Genomic DNA, 24,201 nt, shown 5'->3' on the forward strand with positions numbered 1-24,201 from the left:
GGTCATTTAGCTTGGGGCTGGAAATTCCACTGAGTGGCAGACACCCTAACAAGTTATATGTTGCAACAGTGAGTGGTGCAACACCTCACTACCTTTAATGATCTAGGCCTATGAGATTAAGGGCCTGATTCTCCTCTCATAGGGTAGTAAATTGGGAATAACTATTGCCATCAGATTTACACCAGTTTCTCACTGGTTGAGGTGAGCTCTGGGTCCAAAGCATTCTGCCCAGACTGCATGGCACTATCAGACAGAATAGAACTTCAATGAGGCTTTTCTAATTAGCTCTAACAGAACAATACAGGAAGGAAAAACTGCTAGTGCACACATTCCCAGGCTCTTAATTAGCTATGCCAGCCTTAAGAGATTGTTCTGATAACTGAGTTTGATTGCTGGCTTCTGCAGCTGAGAACCAATTACATTAAAGTGCTAACTTTTGAACAGTAGGTGAAATTAGCACAGGTTTATTTAATGTGTAGCATTAATAGATGGGTCATTCAATTGCTTTGCATCTGTTTTGGAATAAGCCCAACATTGACTTCCTTGTTCATGTTTAAATATTTTTTATGTGTGCAGCCCTCTACTCCAAAGGGTGGGATTGCTAGGGTGTCTCTTTTTCAGCTCCTACTAGGACTAGCTGTGGGTTTGTCAAGGAAACAGCTTGGAAAGCAAGGAAATTGTCAGGCTCTAGATTTGTGGGGCTTTAAGCCATCAGAGTTTTTACAGCCTAGCTTGACAAAGCAAACCTGTGTATTAAACATTTTAAACAGCTGAAAACTATTAACCTCTCACTTCTAATTGGGTGTGGTTGGTGGGTAATCTTTCCAACTGACCATTTTCAATGGAGACTCAACACTGGAAATCCATACTTCAGTTTTCTTTCTCTCTAGCTGTTGGCTCCTTGAGAGAGAATTTAAAAAGCGGACATGTGGCTTGGGGGCTTGAAATGGGTTTACCTTTTTTAGCTCCACTAAGACTATTAATCCAGTCTGTTCCTGGGCAGGGCTAGAAAACCGGATTTCATTTTGTACCACTTGCTCTCTGTATCATGGTGAGTCCTTCAGCCCTTCTTTAGGTGACTGGATTGACTAACAGTCCCATATAAATGGGATTTGCAGACTAAGACTGTGACTCATTAGCAGCCAGCTGCAGTACAAGAAGCCTTTTCAGCTCCTCAGCATTAACCATGGTGGCTGATCTGATATAAATATTTACACATTGTTCAAGGACTTTTGTTCTAAGCAGCTTCTGGTATTAGAATGTAAAATGCCATGTGTCCTTTAGCTAGAGCCTTGGATGTAGGAAGATGTGTTGCATCCTGCTGTAGCGCTAATAGTATAACACAGTAGCTTCAGACTGACTCATCAATCAACTGAGAGGGTAGCAAAGGTGGGATTCTAGTCAATTCAGGGGCCTGTGGTTGATCGCTGGGTTGTGGTTAGCTGCTAGAAAAGCTTTCTGAATGTACAGCATCTAGGCCTATTTCATTCCCAGACTTCTGCTGGCTGATACCCAGTGTCAAAATGTCCACCAAAAGCAGGGAGAGAGAGAGTGTGTGTGTGTACGTACGTACAGGGAGGGTGAGGGTGGGGGTGGGGAGGTTTGCATTCTAGTTATCTAAATGCTTTCTCAGTGTAGCTTTTTCCAGTGCATCATCTTTTAGACCTCGGGCATGGGTTACAAATGTCCAACCAGTCTCAGTTCAGTGTGGGGATTTTAGATTCTGGCATTTCTCTCCACGTGGGTTCAGTTACCGTAGAAGAGAGGTTGCAAGTTCCCAGTGACCGCTATACACAATACAAATGTATACTCCTGTCCCAAAACACTTACTACAAGCAGCATCCCTTTCCCTTTCCCACTGCAACTCACAGATCAGAACTTGTCCCTGGGGTAGTATCACAGTCACTGAGCCAAGACACTGCTGGTAATGGATGGTTTCTGATGTGATCTTACATTTCCAGTAAAACTGCATCATTTTGAGATCAAAGCACAGTGGCCGAATATATGGTCCTTTAGTCTGTACCATTCCTCTTTCCTATGTGAACCCATGAATAATGGCACCAGCTGAGCAATGTTGGTATTACTGATGTCTTACATTCACCTTAATTCTGGGTGGATTCTTCCTATTACACAATGGATTCCACACAGTCCCTGCTTGTTTCCCTGCTCATTACTTGGGGCCCAGAGCCCTGGCATTTACGAAAAAATGGGCATAGCTGCAGCTAGGTATCAGTAAGTACTTAGACAGCTGCATTTTGAAAATCAAGTTCCTGAACCCTTGCCTGGAGTCAGAGGCCTTAGCTGAAGGGTAGAATTTCAGAACCGCCACCATTAATCCTTGGCTTTGAAAATTCATCCTAATTTCAGAATTACCAAAACCTAAAAAGCATATATGGTCCCTGTTACAAATTCAAATTGCTCCCTTTGCAAATTCCACTGCCTTTGTTTCAAGATAGGCTGTGAGTCTGCAGCATAAGCAAAGACAAAGGGCACTGAAACACCAGGGCATGGGATAGAGGCACACAGAAAGGAGTTATAAACTGGGCTGCAGACAGCACTTACAGTAGTATAGCTGCCAGTGCTCAGGCTAAAAGAGGAAATGCATTTGTTCCTTTTTCTTGTGACGCACAGCATGCTGTATCTCTACGTCCACTTCCTTTCAAGAGTCATTATTACACAGTCTTCCTCCATGAAGAGATAAGTGAGGTGACTGACAAGTCCATTTGAAAACAACTTTAGGGAGGACAAGCAAGGAAGAAAAAAAAAACAGAGGGAGTGGCAGTTAATATGAAAATTCACATTGGCCTGTTGATATTCCAGCAGCTGCTTGCAGGGCTGCTAACACTGCTATGTAATTCTGTTGACATTCTCAGTTTCCTTGCACGCACACACACTTAGCATTTGTCAGTGTGTGTATTTCTCTGCCACCTGACAGAGGATGAAGAGAGAAAAGATGGTTTGTGGAAAAAATGGCCCAAATTCTCCTCTGCATTAGGACTGCTCTATGCAAAGCAGCCCTAAAGCTGCCATAGCCAGCGATGGGCTATTCACCTCAATCAGGGGAAAACACAGTCCTCCAAAAGTAAAGAACAGGCATAATAACTGCTATCCCCTGCATCTGGAGAGAAGAGCATGGCTGAGGGAAAGGGGGCATGGAAATGGCTTTACTGTATCTCAGCAATCACCAGGCTGACCACTCCATCGGGTCACCCGGAGCCAGACTGTTTGCCTATGCTGGGGAACTAACCAGTGTTGGTATGTCTGCACTTGGAGATAGGGATGCAATTCCCAGGTTGAGAAGACAAACTTGCACTAGTTCTGATCAAGCTAGTACGCTAAAAAATAGTGTAGCTGTGGTGGTTGGAGGGGCTAGCTGCCCTGGCTCTGTACTCGTCCAAGACACTGAGCACACATGCAGATGGCTAGCAGCGCTGGAACTAACCCAGCCCAAGATCACAGAGCACAAAGGTAATGTAAAGCCACCTTTGTACCTCCTCCCTCCCCTGTGAGTTTCTTGGAGGCATCTCAGGGTACAGATGAAGATTTCTAGAATGCAATTATGGTACTGCAGTGTTTACTAGATGATCTCTAATTTGGGTGTATGAAGGTCATCCAATATTCTCTTGACTTTTACCATAGTCCCTCTTTTTCCTCTAACTCCTCCTGCCTGACTGAAGGCTGGCCTTGATGGAATCCATTTCCCTCTTTCCCTCAGAGGAAATTGTACCTCTTTATACCTGCTTCCCACTATTTAGCTGGCAAGTGCTTATAAAATCTTCCTGCATCATGAAGTTCATTAAGGAGCTGTGACACATGCTTAATGAGGCAGGGCCGGCTCCAGACCCCAGCGTGCCACGCGCGCGCTTGGGGCGGCATTTTGCCGGCAGGGCGGCAGGCGGCTCCGGCGGACCTTCCGCAGTCATGCCTGCGGGAGGTCCACCGGAGCCGCGGGACCAGTGGACCTCCCGCAGGCATGACTGCGGAGGGTTCGCTGGTCCCGCACCTCGGGTGGACCTCCCACAGGCATGCCAGCGGTTGCTCCACCGGAGCCGCAGGACCAGCGGAACCTCCGCAGGCACGTCTGCAAGAGGTCCCCCGGAGCCGCAGGACCGGCGACCGCCAGAGCGCGCCCCGCGACGCGACGCCCTGCTTGGGGCAGCGGGATTCCTAGAGCCGCCCCTGAATGAGGGCAGAGTAGTATCACCTAGTTGATGCTTCCAGGGAGCAATAAACAGGAGTCTACATGACATCATCATTGGTAGGGATGGTGTTACTTTTATACCTTCATTATAGTGCCACCATAGTGAGGCTTAATCAGTATCATATCTGTAGAACTCTCTGAACTATAGTTAATTACTCTCATGGGTTCCATGGCCATGTCGCCACAGTGAGGAGCTATAGAGCCAAAGGCATGAAGTTATTAGTGACCAATTACATTTTAGCATGATTTCCTCTCTCCACCTATAAGCCTAATGAGAGAAAACCACGACAGGAGAGCCTGCTGCAAGAATGAATGACTAATGGAAGAAGGAAGATGGGAGTTCCCATAATCAAAACAGGAGTAGAAAATGGAACATTTATAAAACGAACAGAAAAAGCATATGCCCCATTTCTGCTCCACAAAAGAGACTCGAGAGAAGATATGATGCACTTCACAGTTATACTGGACCAAAAATGTCTGAATAGCATGGAAGATAGATCCAAGGTAGCTGTCACAACAGACTCGGTGCATCTGCACAATCATTTAACTCCAGCAAATTAGTTTTAATACTTCGGAAAGGTATTTGGCTGACTCTATTACCAACTGTATTGCACAGTTGATCTGTCACTTCAGACAAATTGTACACCATTGAAAGAGGAAAATGCTTAGTCAGTAACATGCTCAATAAACATTTTCAAATAGCTTTCTTATCTACTTTATATTTGATTAACCTAGACACAAATAAAGGATGTGCTAGTTTTTCCTAAGTATGGAAGATTTAATTTGCAGGAATTGAGAGCATTTTTTTCTTTTACCAGACAATACAGCTCCTATAGATTCTGGAATTTGAGGAGATATGCAACAATTGACCCTGCTTTGACCCAATACTACAAATTTAATGCGAATTACCCATCATGGCATAACCAGTTCACCTCCTTCAGGGAAAATTATGAGATAATGCAACTCAACGTGGGGAGTTTCCTAACTAAATGGAGAAAGATTCCATTACCCTTACCTGCAACAGATGGATTTGTCTGAAGCTGTTAATATCACAAGAAACCAGTGATTGAATAGTATGCAGAGCTTGTTCTTCAAAGGCCTCAGCTCTTTCCTGTTTTCCAGCTGCTTTGTGCAACACCGTCAGAACACAGTGGTACCAAAGACAGTATTAGCTGGTCACCAGACGATTCCCCACTCCACAGGGGGATTCATGGATGGCCCAGAGCTCTTATGCCATTCCCTATTGCTATGGCCAATGCAGGGGGTATAGCCACTGTGTCCTTCAGCTGCAGCAATCCCCATCTGCCACGGTGTGTTTCCATCGTGAGCTATATCCAGTGCTCCTTGACTGCAGCCCTGGATTACAGTCATGTTTTCTTTGTCTCTGCCTCTTCATGGTGCACAGTAGCTTTTCTCATTGTCTATGTGGGGGCTTTTGCCATTTCTTGTGGAAAACATCCAACCGGTCAAGGAAGATTGAACATGAACCAGCCACCATGGGCCAAACTCACGGATGGACAGCGTTAGTCAAGTAGGAATTTAGGCTGGAGGATGCACTCTCAAGAGCAGATCAGCATCCTCACTTTAATTCAGAAAATGTAACAGACGTAAGATGTAATCAAAACTTGCTGGTTTCGGAAAGGAAAAGGAAATATAAAGAAAAGTATAACACAGAAATGTTGTTCCACATCATTTCCCTTCAACAAGTGCTGAAAAAAAAAATCAAGGCTTTATTTGAATAAATGTTACACAACATTCTTTAACATCTACCTCTGAGCAAACCTTAAAAGTGAATCGTTTTCCACCCCCCTCATTCAAGTCTACAAAATGAAGGAGGCCTAGTGACCATTCAATATACAGACAAAAAGGTAGCATGGAGCAAAGCTTAAATATTAAGCAACTAAAGCCAAAAAGTGAAAAGCAATACATTACTGTACTTCTCAGTCATTAAAATATCCCTGACAGTTTCACTTCAAAATGAAAATCTGATTTCAAACAAAATGGCTGCACTACTTCCCATGAAAATAAACTCATTTTTATGAGCAAATACAGTTTGCTACCTTGTCTATTTTTTAAGCTTTCTATTTGCTTAATTTACCCATATTCTCCAATGCAGACACCTGCATTTCTCTCCAACTATAATGTTCTGTATACTCCAACTGATGTGTGCTAGTGCTCTTGCAGGAGAGGCAGTAAGAGCACATAAGAGTCAGATGTCATATAGGCAGGCACTACTGGCTTCCACACACGTCAATCATTTCAATCCCAGCATGGAATAACCCTGCTATTACAGTCCTGGGCCTTTTTCCTGAGCAGAAACTGTTTTGTGCCATGTTGTCTGGTGTGGTTTTGTTTTTTGTTTTCACGTGGATAAAAGTGACTCCCCCAGTGGGGATGAGACCCCCATCTACTTGCAATACAATCAGGGTTTGGTCTCCAGAGGTAAAAGGCTAGCACATTAACTCACTGCACCCTGTCCCCCTCTCTCTCTAAGGCTACGTCTACACTACCACCTAAGGCTGTGATCCCAACTTGCCTACGCATTCTTGCATGAGGTGTCCCTAAGCTACCGTGAGTATAAACAGTAGCGTAGCTGTGATAGCACATGTAGCTGCAGTGGTGGCATGGCTTAGCTCTGCTAAATACAAACCTGCTTGAGCCTGGCGGGTACATTCTAGGCCCCACTAAGCTATGGCTCTGCTGCTGGTACCCAGGCTACTGCGGCTACACTGCTATTTATACTCACGCTAGCTCCATGAGAATTAGCACATGTATGTGTACAGAAACTGGGCCTCACACACCTAGCTCATAGTGCAGATGTAACCTAAGAGTGAAATGCTTTAATTTATGATAAATCTTGGTCATATTTCGGGCAGTGGAGCAGGACCAGACTGCTGACCCTCTGCTTTAACTACATTAGAAAGGAGGAGTACTGCAGAGCAATAATTACTATTCTCTATTTAAAAAAAAAAATCTGCAGTTTATGATGAAAAGTAGCACAATTTGAATCTACTGTACAACAGCAATGTGCAGCTAAAATAGTTTTTTAAAGAAACAGGTGCTATGGTTTCGGTTTCTGGTTTTATAAATAAATTATGAAGTTACCACTAATCAAACTAAAGTAACTACTAAATCTCTAATATCGAACTGCCTTTGACTATATGTACCACCAATATATCTTTCCTGGGTGTGGATTATTGTTTCCCGTGCTCTGCTAAAAATATGGATTTGTTACCAAATACCAAAGCAGCGAGGAAAAAATATACATCTATGGTCACCATGATTTGAAATCAAAGGTTACTTAATTCATGATCCATGCACACAGGTTATGAACCCATATTTGTGCCTTTGGAAACCAGAGACTTTTGGAAAAGGTGCTCTCTTTGCAGATAACCTGTAGAAAGATATTTTACATTCCCTGATAAGATCAGAATATTTGTAAATAGGAAAAGAGTTTAGTACAAGCCTTTGCATTTCCATCGAAAGAGGAACTTGTACTTTATTATATCTTTAGATTATGTGCACATTTTCATTTTTCCAAAATAAATATTTACTCTCCCAAGTCAGGCATCCAGTGAATCCCCTTCTATCATTAAGAATAGCACAGGAAACCATATTGTCAAGAAAACGTGCACACAATATTAAAACAATCAGTGGCAAATAAATTAACAAGCCAATATTCTAGCAGTATGGTCAACATTCACTAGCTTCAGCTGAAATAACTATTACTAAACATCTTTTGGAGAAAGGAAGAAAGAGAATAAAAGATTTGGCCTTCTAATTTTGATTTAACGGTATCCAAAGAAGTTGAGGCAATGCAAATCGAGCAGGGGGCTGGACGCTCGAGGTCCCCTCCAGCCCGACATTTCTATGATTCTATTAAATCAACTACCATTAGAACCACTAATGGAAACTCTTGCTGTACTAGCTGCCTGCACAAGCTCTATTCTGGGCTGGAAGGGGGAGGGGGTCGGGGAAACAATGACCTAGCAAACGACTGCTATCCTATCTTAGCAGTATCCATTCTTGAATCCCATACTGCTATAGCATCACAAGCAAATCGAAATGACTATGCTGTCAGAGATGTAGCCCTTCGTGATACGTTTCCAACAATCCTCAATTCCCAAAGTGTTACATCAGCATAAAAATAGAACCACCATTTTCCATGAGAGAAGATTTTTCCCATAAATTAGAGATACATGGAGTTACTGTTGTCATCCTGCCCATCACCTCTCTTGGAAACATTGGTCTCATTTAGCAAGACTGTTCATATTTTACAATACAGCTGCTTTCAGACATGCTTTAGATCACAGGTTATAGCTCTGCTAACACCCATACTAAATACTAACTAAGCCTTGGAGAATGGAAAATGCAGTGCTAAAGCTAAGAATCAAAACAAAAGTTCAAAAGTTACAGTCATCTTTCCAGGCAATTGGCTCCATCACTGGGGCCTGTCAAACATATTGATTAGACCATCACATTAAAAAAAAATTATTCGCAGTGATTCTTCATACTAATAATTCAAGTGGTTCCTTGCATGAACACTTCGTATAGTCTCTCCCCATCTCATGCGTCATTTATTGCAAAAAAGTTTTATAAAATATTTCCTAACATCTTTTTAAATGTCAAAGGAAATGTACAATAGATACAGGTGCCCCAATAGGATTAGTGGGGGTGGTTTTGTTTGTTTAACACATTCACCCTGCCCTCTCTTCCCTCTGTTTAAGATTTCAGAGGAAAAATATGACAATTCAGTCTCAAAGGTTTGTCATTCCTGATGAGCTGGTGTTCCTCGTGGCAGTGTGGTGAGGTTCCATAAAAACAGCAGGTGCCTAGTGTCTCTGAGCTGAAAAGGGGAGAGAAAGGGAAAATGGTTAAGCTTCTTCCAGAGTATTGCATATGTGGCAAGCAGAATCTGAGGTGGTCAGAACAGTTATTGTTTCATCTGTTACATTTGGTGCATTCCACAGTAAGAGAAGCCAGGGGGGGTGGAGGGCGGTCTTAAAATTGTTATAAAACATATGCAAGTGAACAGACCCCCTCATCTGTTTGGAGTTAAAAGCCCAAGCCACCTGCCCAGCCCATTTTAAATCTCACCCACTTTCAACATCAAGCATTCATTTACATTTTCAGAGAAGCTTAGGGGTTATTAATCAAATGGGAATGATTAATATACAATGCCTCTGGGACCATGTATAACTCACTGATATATAACTCGTAAGTGTCAACACATTTGTACTTGGCTACAGAGAACCTGAAAGCATGCAATGGAGCAGCAAAAATAAAGCCACCGAACATGCTGTCTTTCAGCAACCACTTGGTTCACAGTCTGCAGTTGCCCCACGACACACAGATGAAAATGGCAACTGACCAGAAGCAATCCAAGCAATAAACAGTTCTTCTACAACACCATGGCCAGTAGCTAAGCACTTAGCGTATTACAAAGATTCAGTGTTATTAGTATAGGTGCACCTGCCATTTAGGCCTGGTTAGGAAAGCGAAGGAGGTTCCAACAAAACCTGCCCAGTTGTGCTGGCTCTTTTTACAATCCGGCTGGAGCTTGCTCAGACTAGAATTGCTTTAGATAGCTATACATATGTTTTCCCACTCCCTCCAACACAATGCCTTAAACAATACATCCTGATTAACAGAAAAGACCAGGGGTGGGCCTAAGCCCTGAGGCTGTTGCTGAAAAGAAGTAACTTCAGAGAAGGGAGGGGAAGGGAAGCTTGAGAAATCACTTGATACATAGGGGGTGGGATGAGAAGAGAGGGATGAAAAACAGAAGAATATTGATCTGACATAGGAGTGGGCAAGGGATATATACTAAGGAACTGCTCCTTTTGAAGGTGCTTACTGTGCCTGGACAGTTGACTTTAATAGTAGCATAAGAGTTTGAAAAACAGCTCATTTTATGTCCTTTGCTCTGCAGTAAAGGGAAGTCAGATGGAGTGGGAATTTGGGAGTGATTGGACACAAAGGGGAGGAAGCGAGGAGCAATTATGAGGTTTAATAGAATTGTGGATCCAAGCTGAGATGCATCCAATTGCTGCATCTTGGCATTTTGGCTAAAAATCTGTTGCATTAGTTTTAATATCTGATACGTCCTCCATTTGGGTACTATGTTTTGTCTGCAAGAAAATCAAGTCCATACGCCCTTCAGAGGTGAATGAATTGAGCAAGCAGAGCTTCTACAAAGAAAAGGATGCTAATCTTATCCTTCCGCATAGGGAGCAAGTGCTGATTTTTGCAAAGTATATTTTGTAACTGAAATCAAATGACATTTACCATTGGTGCAGGTCACTGTGCACGGAGTATGAAGAAAAAATTACATTTGCTTTCCACAAATGTTAAAATAGACTTTCTAATCTCAAAAAAATATGACAGGTTGCCTAACACACAGTATGGGTCTTGCTCTTCCATGCCGGCAGGCCTAGGGCAGCACAGGACTATAGCAGCAGCCTAGGATTAGATAAGCATTGTATTAACTAGCATCACTGCACCCAGGAAATCTCTCTGATGGAAACCTCCATAACGTAAGTATTACAGAAACAAATTCTTATCAGAAATTCAACAATACTATAAAAATGTAAGCTTACAGTTTTTCCCAACATGTTTAAATGCCTTTGCTAAAAAACTAAGCAGCACAAACACATATAGGAGAGGGACCTTGTGTCTTCAAATCAGTCAATAGATGAAGAGCCAATAATCCATATTCCAACTTCAGCCCTGATTTACTCGTCAGCAATACTGCCACCATCAGTCAACTAACTTCAGGGACTTTGCACAGGAGTAAATGAGGGAAGAATTTGGCCCAATGAGTCTAATCTGTACACTAACATTACTGTTTGTTTAAAGTAAGTAATGGGCAGATGGCATTTACAAACCATGTGGTTTTCTACTGGCCTTTAATAGTGTTTGTAGCAGTTCTAATTTAAGTTTAAGGCCATTTGCTTCCTTTAAATGATGCTTAACACAGCATTCTGGACCCTAAAGGAGCACACAGTTTTGCCTTTTACCTTACCTCATAATAGCTAGTCTAGCCTTATGTCTTTTAAGACAGTTCACAAGCTGCTGTAGTACCAGCTGACCACAAAAATTCCTTAGATTATTTTTAGAACAACCCAAAACATGTCTGGATTACTAGACCTAACAAAATGGGATAGTAGTGGATCAAACTCCTCCAAGTCCATAAACCATAACTTTTTTCTTGTGAAGTAAAAGCAACATACCAAATAAGCTCTATTTATTATAAGTCAGAAACACTCAACACTGTCCTATAAAAAAACCTTAAAGAAAAATGCATAAAAATATGCATATGTCCATATCAAACATAAATACCTTACCAAGTAGCAAATACTAATTTAGACCTCAATTCAGGAAAGCACTTAAGCATCTGCTTAATTTTCAGCATGTGCTTTAAATTCCATTGATTTCAATGGGATTAAGGCACATGCTTAAAGTTAAGTGCTATCCTGAGTATGGGTGATCTCCTAGATTGGGGAATTAGGAAGAAAAAAAATGTCAATCTTTAAAATGACAATCAAACATGTTCTTTGAGCAGGGGATCCTAAACTGTGGTCCATGGACCACTTTCTAGAAGCCTGCAGAGATCTGGCTGGTCACATGGTTTTAATTCTCCTCCTTTTTTTTTAATTTTATAATTGGAGATATACCAGTCTCCTAGAACCGGAGGGGACCTTGAAAGGTCATTGAGTCCAGCCCCCTGCCTTCACTAGCAAGACCAATTTTTGCCCCAGATCCCTAAGTGGCCTCCTCAAGGATTGAACTCATAACTCTGGATTTAGCAGGCCAATGCTCAAACCACTGAGCTATCCCCCCTTGTTTCTAGCTCCTAAAACACATTAAATGCAACTTAAACAACACTAAATACTTTCCTAATTTTACTTGTCCAGGTAAGCCATTGCTGTAGTAGCCACCAGTATGTTATGTGACTGCCAGTGGCAGGAAGAGGCAGTCCACATGATCACCAATGGAAGGGCAGGTGTCCAAAAGACTGTCTCTATTAAGATGTTGTCAACACTATGAGAAAGTGACCTTAAGATCCTCATTTTAAAAGATACAGTACTCAGTTTGTTATGAAACATTTTTACCTTTACCCAGAGCTCTGTTATTTCAATATGATCATATAATGCAAATCCCGGAAGCCAATGTGAAAAGGAAATTTTCTTGAATAAATTGAAGCTAATACACATCAACCTTATCACCAAGTATGTGTCAGTGGAAACAGCTGAAATGTACTGTCTGTACATGAGGTACAGGTGCGCCAAGTTCAAATGGAAGTAGGAAATTAAGTGAGTGATGAATTCATCAGCTCTAACCTAACTTGTTTTGGGGGATGATTAATTGATGACATAATGCCCCCTTCACTTTAGGCAGGGCTTAAAACAGACAGACCTGCCAATTCACTGTTAACTTCAATGCCCCCAATCTGAATCCACAGTGGTCTGTCAGATACTGTAAGGGAGCAGCAGGACTCGTCACTGTCTGATGTAATATGCTGCCATTTGTTGAGACCTATGGTAGAAAAGACCAAGTTAACAAAAATAGAGCATTCATTCATGACGTTTTTTTTTTTCTTTTTTAAATCACAATTTAGTTGCCTATCTTCCTGAATTCCTTCTGGGTAGACTTATTTAGCTTTACAGAAAGCAAGAAAAGACACGAAAAAGTACTGAAAACCAAATGGAAAATAAGGAGGCATCAACAACCTTTTAAGAACTTAAACTAGACTGGATTTGCAGGGCTCAAGTCTCTCTCATAGAAATAACATTTAGCAAACAGAACTAGATTCTAGTAAACATCATTTATATATTATACACATAGAAGGACTTTGTATTAGATCCAATGTGACAAAATAATTATGTAGAATAACTGAAAGTCACAGGGCTTGATTCACTGTGGACCTGCACCTTGTGCTGTCATTTATGCCTTTCAAGGGAGCCTAGAGCACTACTTTTTGATCGGGTAGTGTTTTACACCCACTTTGCACTGTGTAAATCTCAACATAAGGAGCAGGGAAGAAGTTAATCAGGCCCATGTATTTTGTTTTTTCACTATATTCAAAAGCTGACTTGCCACTGTGGCAGAGTGACTGTTAACCTACATCCATGGTTAACCATCACTATGCTCACTGTTCTAGATTTCTCTTGCTTCCTAAGAAAGGACATCACGAAAATACCTGCTGCTCTCCCTTGCAAGAAGGTCCACAGAAAGGACACCAATCTGTTTTTCAGGATTTTCAAGATCTATCTTAAAGAAGTAGGAAGCTGAGATTATGTCTTACCTAGGGCTCTACATATGTGTAAAAACAGTTCACAGTGCTGCACGTTGTATTTGTACAAACCATCAAAACTTGTATTCTTAATTGTGGTAATTTGCTTAAAAAAAACCTAACAGATATAAAATACAGTTTCTGTATTTTGCGTCTCATTCTTTATTAAGAGCAATCACATTTAAAAAACCCTCCATGATCAGGGGGAGGGATAGCTCAGTGGTTTGAGCATTAGCCTGCTAAACCCAGGGTTGTGAGTTCAATCCATGAGGGGGCCACTTAGGGATCTGGGGCAAAAATCAGTAATTGGTCCTGCTAGTGAAGGCAGGGGGCTGGACTTGATGACCTTTCAAGGTCCCTTCCAGTTCTAGGAGATTGGTATATCTCCTATTATTATTATTTATTTTTTAAGAGAGCATATGGTCCTTCAAACAATTCTTCAGTTGAAATAAAAAATGTTCCGCCTAGGATATCCATGTCTGTTGATGTGAGTACAGTATGAAAGAATATTATGATCACACATGGTGAAAAAGCAAATGGGGCAGTTGCTCTCTTAGGAAACAAGGGTCCTGATTTCAGGCAAAGATACTTAGTAAAAAGACAAATAAAGGAAAATCCAGAAAAACAGATTTACAAGAAATAATGCTTCTGAATACAGTAAAACCTTCCTAATCCACCCACCCAAAAACTGATGGTCTTATCTCACTCCCACTAATGATTTAAAGGTAGGTGTTTTAGTGAGCTCCCATATTACTAATACTACAGTAATATGAAGTACTATAATAAATAATTAAAACTAAACTACAACTGGCAAAATTAATGAATAAGATACATTTTATTTTCTTGAGTTTGTTCATCTGCTAATTTGTAGAGTTCAAGAATTTGCAATGGGTCTCCCAGTGGTTAATGAAAATATTTTTTTTAAGTTTTCTATAAAGTGATTACTGGTCCAGCTGACACTGGTCCAGTGTTTTATTAATCTTGATGAGAAATTTCACTTAGGATGCCTTATCACCAGCCCACTCCCTGCACAATAAAGCTATTATTAATTATTATTAAACATGTAAATTGCCGTAATGCCTAGAGCCCACAACCAGCTTGGGTGCAAGTGTGTCAGATGCTGTACAAACAAAAAGATTCACCGAGTCCACTCCTAACAAACCAGTTATATCAAAATAAGTTCTTATCATTGCAGAGTTTCTCTTCCTGCTGCCTCAAATCCTTATTCAAAAACATCAGATGAGCACAACAGCTATATTAGCTGTACTGCCACCAGCATTACTGAAAAAATAGTGTAGAACAAGCATCTAGGAAATCACTTGTGATTCATTTTCTAAATCAGTTAGTAAAAGGTTCCTTATGCTCCAGCAAACAGGTTTAATGAGAGCTACTGGTAATGAGAAAACAGTGGCATAAAAAAAACAAAACAAAACAAAAAAAGCCTTTTCACTTCTTGAGGCCTTGTCTACACGTAACTAAATTGATTTAGAAACCAGTGTAGTTAAGTCAGGGCAACCACCCTGTAAGGTACCCTTAAATTGGTTTGAGAGTGCCTTACACTGATTTATTAGAGGTCAATAAGGAATCAATGTGTTAAATTGATATAAGGACTTAAACCAACTGCAGAGCATCCAGACACAGGGGCTGCCCCAATTTAACTTTGCTGGTTTCTAAATCAATTTACTTAAATCAATACAACTTTTGTTTGTAGACAAGGCCTGACATAGCAAGAGTAGAGAATCACAGTCTCTTTCAAATGAAACCACATATTGCTGTCACACATTTCCTACTCTCCTTCCAGGCCCCTCAAAACAAATACCATGGAGGAACATTTCTTATGCTGAGGAATCCCTTGTTGTGAGTTACGCAAAATGCTGACTACTGAGGTAAAGGACAAAAGGTACAAAGAATGGTTGAAAACTGGAGTTGCTGAAAAGAATGAAGTGTGATTGGATCTTCAGAGGCCAATACTTCTACGTTTCTAAGCGGTCTGTGTCGGTACAATGTCTGTGTCCTTAAATGCCATCACTCCTGTGAATGCAGCTGTTTATCTGTTTTATCTGTTATTTCATTCAGTGGGTTTCACTGCATCGTATAATCAGTGATTTGAAAATCTCTGATTGCAAAGACATTTTGACAGCAGCAGCAGCAGTCAAAATGCTGTAAGCAGACCTACAGTGGTCTAGGCCGTACGGTGGGACTATTTATGTGTAGGGCCCTACCAAATTCATGGTCCATTTTGGTCAATTTCACAGTCAGATAAATTTACAATTTTTAAAATCCATGATTTCAGATCGTTACATCTGAAATTTCAGGGTGTTGTAACTGTAGGGGTCCTGATCCAACTCTGAAGGCAGCAGTGTAGAAGTAAGGGTGGCCTGGTATGGTATTGCCACTCTTACTTCTGTGCTACTGCTGGCGGGGTGCTGCGTTCAGAGCTGGGCACCTGGCCAGCAGCTGCTGCTCTCCGGCCTCCCAGCTCTGAAGGCAGTGCAGAAATAAGGGTACCAATACTGCAACCCCACTACCATAACCTTGTGACACCCCCCATGACCCTTTTTTGGGTCAGGACCCCCACTTTGAGAAACGCTGGTCTCCCTTGTAAAATCTGTATAGTATACAGTAAAAGTACACAAAAGACCAATGACAAGATTTCACAGCCGTGAATTTGGGAGGCCCCTATTTACGTGGACTGCTGGAGACTATGGATAAAAGTAGTGTAATACTCTTTCACCTTTTCCACATTAGAAAAATTAGTATCATTATCAAAGCAACTGCAAGCTATCGTTGCAGGACTAGTATAGACAGGACTTAGGCACTTTTACCACTGTATCATGTAAACGTGCTCTACCAGACCCATGCCGATACCTGTAGCTTAGTCAGCAGTGATACAGCTACACTAGTGCTATCACTGTAATACAGGTTCTAATTTTTTTAATGTACGCTCTCTGGAGGTGGCCTTGAATTCAAGAGGTGACACACTATTTATTCTGAAGCAGACAATGGCAGTCAGCAAGGGGAAGAGGCAGAAAGAGAAAAAGCAGCTCAGAATGATAAAGCAAGTTAAAATCTCAATATCCCTCCTAGTGTGCCTGAAAAAGGGAGGGAGGCTCTAAAAAGAGGAAGGAGCCCTGGTTCTCAACTGGAAGCCCAAAAATTTAAAACAGCACTTACAATTACCCAATTGTCTGTTTCTGCATAGAGAACTAACAGTAAAGTTTTGCTACACATAAAATCACACCCCACGAGAAGCAGTACACTCTGTATTACTGCTACTAGTTTATAAACACCCATCTTTTAACCAGTTTTTGGAATGAGGTTTACTTTATTCTCCAATTAATGAACTACAAAAAAGTAAGTCTGGCTGTTGCATCCCTTCCCCCAAGCCTATTTTAGAAAATGTAAGGCTTTTAACTAAATTACAGCCGACCCACCAACAGATTGATATTTTCCTTACTTTACATCAGTTGTCACTCACTCAAACATACACACTGAGAAGACTTTCCAAAAAATAGCAAAACCAGCTCTGTGATATATTCTGAAACCTCAACGGACAGCTAAAAATAAAAGCCTGGATTTTCCATGGCGTCTAAGAGTTTGATGCCCAACTCCCATTGAATTTTAATGGGATTAGGCACCCAATTCCCTTAAACTGTTTGGAAAATCCCAGCAAAATATCATGTTAACATGATATTCCAGCCTAAAAGCAAGCATTGGCCCAAAGCCATTTTTATTTTCATTCTTAAAGGCAGCCTGCAAAGAAAGTAAATGTGTTTGCACCCTTTCTCCTCCTTTTTTGGTGTATAAAGATGACATGAAAACTTATTTGTTTTTGAGAAGAGGCATTTTTCACATCAAGTTTTGTCTCCCTTGTTTTCTAGAGACTCCATGGAGAACTACAAGATTGAAGAGGCAGCTCCCTTAGCCGTTGGTTGCAAGCTTGCCTCCCCACTGTCTTCCAGGCAACAGACTTAAATGAGTGTTATCAACACCACCACCAATCTGATGAAAAATCTCTTCCCCTTTTGATGTTAGAATTCCACAGTCTACTAAGAAATCCTCAATAAGCCCTATAATTTCTAATGAAAAAATAAGAGGAAATAACTTTTCCCATGGGAGAGAAACAAGGTAGGAATCTCCTTAATTCATAAAAAGGGTGCAATGAATATTTTCTTCTCTTTGCCAATCACCTTTAAATTAAGATTTCATGAATGTCCCTGATAGATCACACGGTTTCAACCTGTCAGCAAAAGGCAACTGGTCCATTTCCAATTCCAGCAGCTATAATGAAACTTGCTGTACACATTTACCTTCCTGTGAAAAGTAATTCTCTGAGACGGTATAAGGCTCTTCCATTATATTCCAACCAATCAAATCTAAATCTCTAAAAAGGTATTAAACCCAGGATCCTGTCCAGAAAGACCACTAAGACAGAGAATTTTAACTATGTTACTAGTTTTTTCATCATTCATTGGGAGGGATAGCTCAGTGGTTTGAGCACTGGCCAACTAAACCCAGCATTGTGAGCTCAATCCTTGAGGGGGCCACTTAGGGATCGGGGGCAAAAATCTGTCTGGGGATTGGCCTTGCTTTGAGCAGGAGGTTGGACTAGATCTCCTGAGGGCCCTTCCAACCCAGATATTTTATGAAAATAAATTAGTACATAAGGTTAATTTTAGTGCTGGATGTTTTAGAAAAAGAGGTCCTAACATGCACTTTACTAATATCAATACTGAAATGATGAGTTTTGGTCTCAAAAAGACCAAAGAACATTAACATGTATCAGAGGGGTAGCCGTGTTAGTCTGGATCTGTAAAAGCAGCAGAGAGTCCTGTAGCACCTTATAGACTAACAGATGTATTGCAGCATGAGCTTTCGTGGGTGAATACCCACTTCGTCGGATGCATATGCATGTGCATGCATCCGACGAAGTGGGTATCCACCCACGAAAGCTCATGCTCCAATACGTCTGTTAGTCTATAAGGTGCTACAGGACTCTGCTGCTTTTATTAAATAACATGCAATTCTTTATGAAGTGCTTATTCACACAGATGTCAGTATATTCTGAAGATATATTTTTATTGATCCTTAAAAAGTATTTCTTCGGTTCTTGATAGAATCACAAAGCAGTGAAAGTAGAGGTGGCCAAACTTACTGACCCTCTGAGCCACATGAGATAATCTTCAGAAGTTCCAGAACCTGGCATGCCTACTGGGGCTTCTGTCCTGCGCGGAGGGAGGTCTTGAGGTTTCAGACCCACAGGAGGTGCCTGCCTGGGCTTTAGCCACGTGGTGCATGCTTGCTGGCTTCAGCCCCATGGAAGGCTGCGTCCTGAGCCACAGCAGGCTTGTCCAACATGCCCCAGGACAGAAGCCCCTAGTTTCGCCCCCGCCCCGTCCCCAGTCTGGTAGACAAGGAATGGAGGGGAGGGGGACGTGTGGGGCTCCAAAAGCTGCACTTTAACTGTAAAAGAGCCACATGTGCAGTTTGGCCACACCTGAGCAAAGACATCACTACACCTTAGTCTCAAGCTAACACTTCTTAGACACCTACAATTTGGCTCATCTTCAAAGGAACTATCAGAACTTGTTTCACAGTATCTACAATTTTGAAATGCTGGCAGGGCATAATCAAATACCAACAATAAATATAAATATCTTCTCCAGAGCCCAGCAAAAAGTCTAGGCACAGTTAGGGTCAGAAAAGCAATAACTTCTAATTCAATAGTGATGTGTGCTGTATCTCAGTCAGTCTTCCCTATTTTATACACCTGTTATCACTGCAAAGCAAATACAGGTGGGAGAGTAAGCTGGATTTAGTTCATGTATCACCATCATTAAACTGAGTTCCAGTTGCAGAATCTATTACTGATGATAATGCAGGAGCAGGACCTGAATCTGCTCCCTAAGGACTAGATCATGGAGTTACTACAAGCCCTGGGCTACCCCAGGAGCACATTAAGCACCATATTTTGATTCAGAGTCACCATTTGATTCCTACTTCCCCTTTGGTCCAAACTATACCTTGTACCGCTTACTTACCCTCTGCACCAGCTTCTTTGGATTGGGGGTTGAAGGAGAAAAATAAGACAACATCCAGACTCCCCATCCTGTGAAGGTGGAGAAACAACCCTGAAGCACCAGCTCTCCCCCACCACACATAGACCAATGATGTGGGGAGCCTACACAGATGGATAAGGAGGTGTCTTAGGCCATGTCTACATGTACAGCGCTGCAGTTGTATCGATACTGCTGCGCTGCTGCAGTGCATCTGGTGAAGACACTCTATGCCGACAGGAGCTCTCCTGTTGGCATAAAAAAAAAGCACTGCCGTGAGCAGCATAAGCTATGTCGGTGGGAGAAGCTCTCCTGCTGACATAGCGATGTGCACAATAGCACTTATGTCGGTGTAACAAACTATTCCCCCACAAGCAACTCAAGCCACTCCTACATTATTTTTGATCCTGTGTGCCATTCAACTTTGCTCTCCTTCTAGTCCCACAACGCCCAGTTCTTATGGCTACCTTTACAACACCTAGGTGAAAATAAAGTAAATAGGGACAAGATATCTCATCTCCACCTTTCGTCATTGTAAGTGTTGTGTGTAACTTCACTCACCTCCATGTTTACTAACTGATATATTGCACAAAATAGCCAACTCCTACCCACATAACAACAGACTGCTAATATGCCTGTTACTTTGTGTTTAGTCGCTGTGTATCTGCTGTTCCTATTTATATAGTTGCCTGTATAACCTCAGGTATATTTTATGCCTTCTTATAATTATCCATTTGAATAAATTATAAATTGTAAATGAAAGGAGACAGGAGCTGAATTAACTTATTGTGCTTCATTGCTTGTTCTTGTTTATTAGCTTGTTTCCTAATCTCAGGAAATAGACCAATTCCATTTCCTAACACTGCTTCACAAAACACCCATCAGGATGATGAGTAATGATTCAAGAGGACATCGTGATACACCTTCCTACTGCTACTCTGGTCTAATTAAGTGCTCCTATTGTACATCCAAAAGCAAAAGTTGAAGCACAGCATGCAAGTCATGTGGCATTTCAAAATTTAAGAAATTTAAGTAGCTTGCACTGCACCTTAAACTGGCACTGAACGTTACAAGTCTCTTGTCAATTTATCATTGGTATGATCCATTAAGGAGAGAGTCTGGCTACCCTGAGAACAAGACACTTTTTTTTTTTTTAAATGTGGTTTTATCATACCCTGAAAAATCTTGACATTTCTTAGACCTAATACAGTTTAGCCAAATAAAAATCCTTTCAATGCTGAAATTGAATGAAGAAACTGTTTTACTAGACAAATATTAGAAGCTAAGTAGCATGAATGTTGTCTTTTAAATAATATCTGTATTAAAAGTTATAGCTCGTAGAGATTTAATGAAATAGCGTTCTTAAACATTTGTTTTTAATTTCCTGTAGAACTTTGCTCAGTAGAAGATGCAAACAACATTCACATTCAATTTCATATGTGGATGAATGACTGTATTTTTACTCCAAACCTCTGAGACAATGATACTTACAGGGATTTATTGGGATTATATTCTCTCCCCTTCACATCAGATGCTTCTAATTTAGCTTTAGAGGCCTTCAAAGCAAAGTTATGTTTTGTATCCACATTCATGGCTGACAGCCACCTATTTTCTCACTTGAAATAATTTGAGTAGATAACAGATGTACTGAAAAAGAACTGCAGAATTGCAACCCCCCATAATCCACTGGCTGTGATGTATTTTCTTAGGCTGGCAGCAAGTTAGTCAAATCACCACTACCCTTTACTGCAGCGTAACACTTTCCTTCATAATACATAGGCTGCTGATCGATGATCAAATAGTACATTTTCACGTCGGCACTGGTTAGGCCTCAGCTGGAGTACTGTGCCCAATTTTGGTCACCAATGTATGGAAAGGATGTGGAGATACTGAAAAGGATCCAGAGGCAAGCAACAAAGATGATCAAAGGGATGGAATGCAAGCAAAGGCTGAAGGAACCAGATATGTTTAGTTTAGAAAAAAAGGAGATTGAGGGTGGCATGATAGCAGTCTTCAAATACTTGAAAGGCTGCCTAAAAAAAAAAAAAAAAAGATGGAGAAAAGGTGTTCTCTCTTGCCACAGACAGCAGGACAAGCGGCAATGGGTTCAAACTACAGCATAGACTTAGTTCGGAATTTTTTCCTGAGATTTAATCTACGAACAGTAGGACAAAGAAAAAGACTGCCTTGGGAGGTTGTGGAAGCTCCTTCGCTGGAGATTTTGAAAATGAGGCTGGATAGCCATTTGTCTTGGATGGTTTAAACACAATAAATCATGCATCTTGGCAGGAGGTTAGACTAGATGACCCTTGCGCTCCCTTTTAACTACTATTCTATGATTCCAGCAGTACCATGTGCACTATCAATTACATAGCTTAGTTACACAAGATGCACCATCCAAGCACTGTAAAAACAAATGCACCTACTATCAGGTATTTGTGAGTCATTAAAATGATCTAAAATTGATTTAAGAGATATTAGATTGTGAATATACTGAAAACCACAGGTACAGCACAGCCTGTGCTCACAGTGGAAACATCCATTGGGATCCGGTGAACACATTAAACAATTTCTGGCAAGTACAGAGCAGGTTGCATTGGATTAACTTCAAATTTTCCATCACTTAATAGTCCCCAAGGACAGGGTAATAAGGTATGAGGTACAGTTGCAGCTGTTTACAGTTAAAAAGTTTTAACAATCCTTAACATTTGCTCCACCACTAACTCAACTAAATCTTTGGACGGAGAGTACACCACAGCTACTTTTCCATGATTTAAAAGGAAGACAGTGGTGAAAGTAAGAAATTCACTTAAGCAAGCATTTTAGGCAATTCATATGAAGTGTTGTGGTACAAAGAACTGATGGGTTTTAGGTTACGAGACTAAGTACTATACTAGAGAACAGTTTTTGTTCTTAATAATACATGTGCAAGATTTGTGCTATCTGTATTACAAAAAGTCATTCACTACAAAGACAAAGTGTGTGTGTATGTCATGACCACCACTCATTACATAAGACACGCACACAGAGTTTCTTGTGAACTTATATTTGAAATAGATTTCTTTCCCATCTCACTGAACAAAGTCTCTGAACAGACTATATACACTAGTACTATGCTACTCTTATATGGTACAGCAACTCCTCACTTAAAGTTGTCCTGGTTGAAGTTGAAGTTGCTATTCTATTAGAGAACATGCTTGTTTAAAGTTGCGCAATGTTCTATCACCTCCACCCCCACCCCCACAAATCAGCACCTCCCCTCTCCCTCTCCACACCTCCCACAAGCAGCTGTTTTGTGGCATGCAGGAAGGGAGGGGGACATGCTCAGGGGCAGAACTGGGTGGGAAGAGGATGGTGGGGCCTTGGGAGAAGGAGTGGGGTGAGTGCAGGGCCTGGGGTAGAGCTGGGGGGGTCAAGCTCCCCCTGGCAGTTTGAAACATCAGCGCCTGTGGCCCCAGAAGCCTATGGCTGTCTCCAGCTGTGCAGGGATCTAGAGGCCAAGTGCCTCTGTGTTGTGTGTCCCAAGCATACCATGCAACCTGGCAGATTGGTTCCCTTAGGAGATGACTGGTCTCCCCAGCACCCGGCGGTGGTGGGGGGAGATGCGTTCAGTGACTAACTTGAGCAGGCATTTGTGTGATCTGCTGCTCAGAGGCTAGCAGACATCTCCATCAGGTGCTGGGGAAGGATTCAGCATAGTGTCACTTTCGATGTGCTGCTGCTTGCCTGCTCTGCCTGGCTCCCATGTTGAGCCCAAACCCGCAGAGTTTGCACAGGGAGGACTCAGCAGGCCTGGGGGGAGGGGGGGTGTTGTTGGCCCACACCCTCACCAGAGCTCTGGGGCCAGAGGATATTCATTTACCTAGTCACAGCTGTGAGTCAAACCACATATGTCTTTTGTCTGGCAAAATCTCTTTTCCTGAAACCTAGCACCCCCCCATCGCTTAACATCGATGTGCTTACAGTCATATTTTTGAGGAACAACATTAAGTGAGGAGTTAATGTATTACAGAAGATACTATCCAAAAGTTCTAAATATTTTAAAAAGTTGCAGCAACTTAAATATCCAAGTATTTTACCTCAGATTTTTGGCTCAGAACATCAGATGGCTTTTATGATGTGGGATCAGTTCATTTTGAGCTGCCTGACAAACTAGGTATCTGCTCTATATATATAGAGAGAGATGTCTAAAAAAAACCACAGTGAATTTTTTGTCTTCTGAAAACAGCCTGCTTTAAATCACAAAGTAAGGCTTATTTACTGAAATACTGTAATTGTTTCTGTTTGCAGGAAAGAATATATAAATACAAGAGTGAAACAGGATTTCACATTATGAAAATTTTCATTGTGTGTTTATTCCATTCAAAAAGCATTGACTGACCTCTTGGAATTTAATTGTTCAGGGGAAAAAAACCTACTATAGTTGGAAAGTTAATTAGCATCTACCACACAGATTGCAGTGAGATCCTCAGGAAATCTGAGCAAAATCAATTTGGACTAACGTGTATTTGTGTGGTTTGTTTGTTTTCTCAAACACACTAGATATTCAGTAGTTACATGAACTTGATGATAGAGTAACTGAACAAGGTTGGAAGACACTCAGTGTTTTGGAAACCAACTGACTTGTCAGTTGCAAGGCGGCATATTAA

The 24,201-nt window shown here is 41.3% G+C and overlaps 1 protein-coding gene across 6 annotated transcripts in view; it reads right to left on the reverse strand.

Annotated features, from left to right (window-relative positions):
• Nucleotides 1-5,911: 5,911 nt before the first annotated feature.
• PWWP2A (PWWP domain containing 2A) overlaps nucleotides 5,912-24,201 on the reverse strand; it is a 41,106-nt gene continuing 22,816 nt past the window's right edge. For 2 of the 6 annotated variants that reach the window (XM_039485633.1, XM_039485629.1), the window contains exon 3: nucleotides 5,912-9,047. In XM_039485633.1, the coding sequence (XP_039341567.1) occupies nucleotides 9,034-9,047 (14 nt within the window). In that variant the 3' untranslated portion in view covers nucleotides 5,912-9,033. Of the gene's footprint in view, nucleotides 9,048-10,489; nucleotides 10,664-12,619; nucleotides 12,740-23,698; nucleotides 23,718-24,201 lie in introns of those variants that run through there. The other 4 variants (XR_005583830.1, XM_039485632.1, XM_039485630.1 and 1 more) reach the window with 4 other exon arrangements.

This window comes from Mauremys reevesii, linkage group 8, assembly GCF_016161935.1.
Source record: "Mauremys reevesii isolate NIE-2019 linkage group 8, ASM1616193v1, whole genome shotgun sequence".
Classification (NCBI taxonomy): domain Eukaryota; kingdom Metazoa; phylum Chordata; order Testudines; family Geoemydidae; genus Mauremys; species Mauremys reevesii.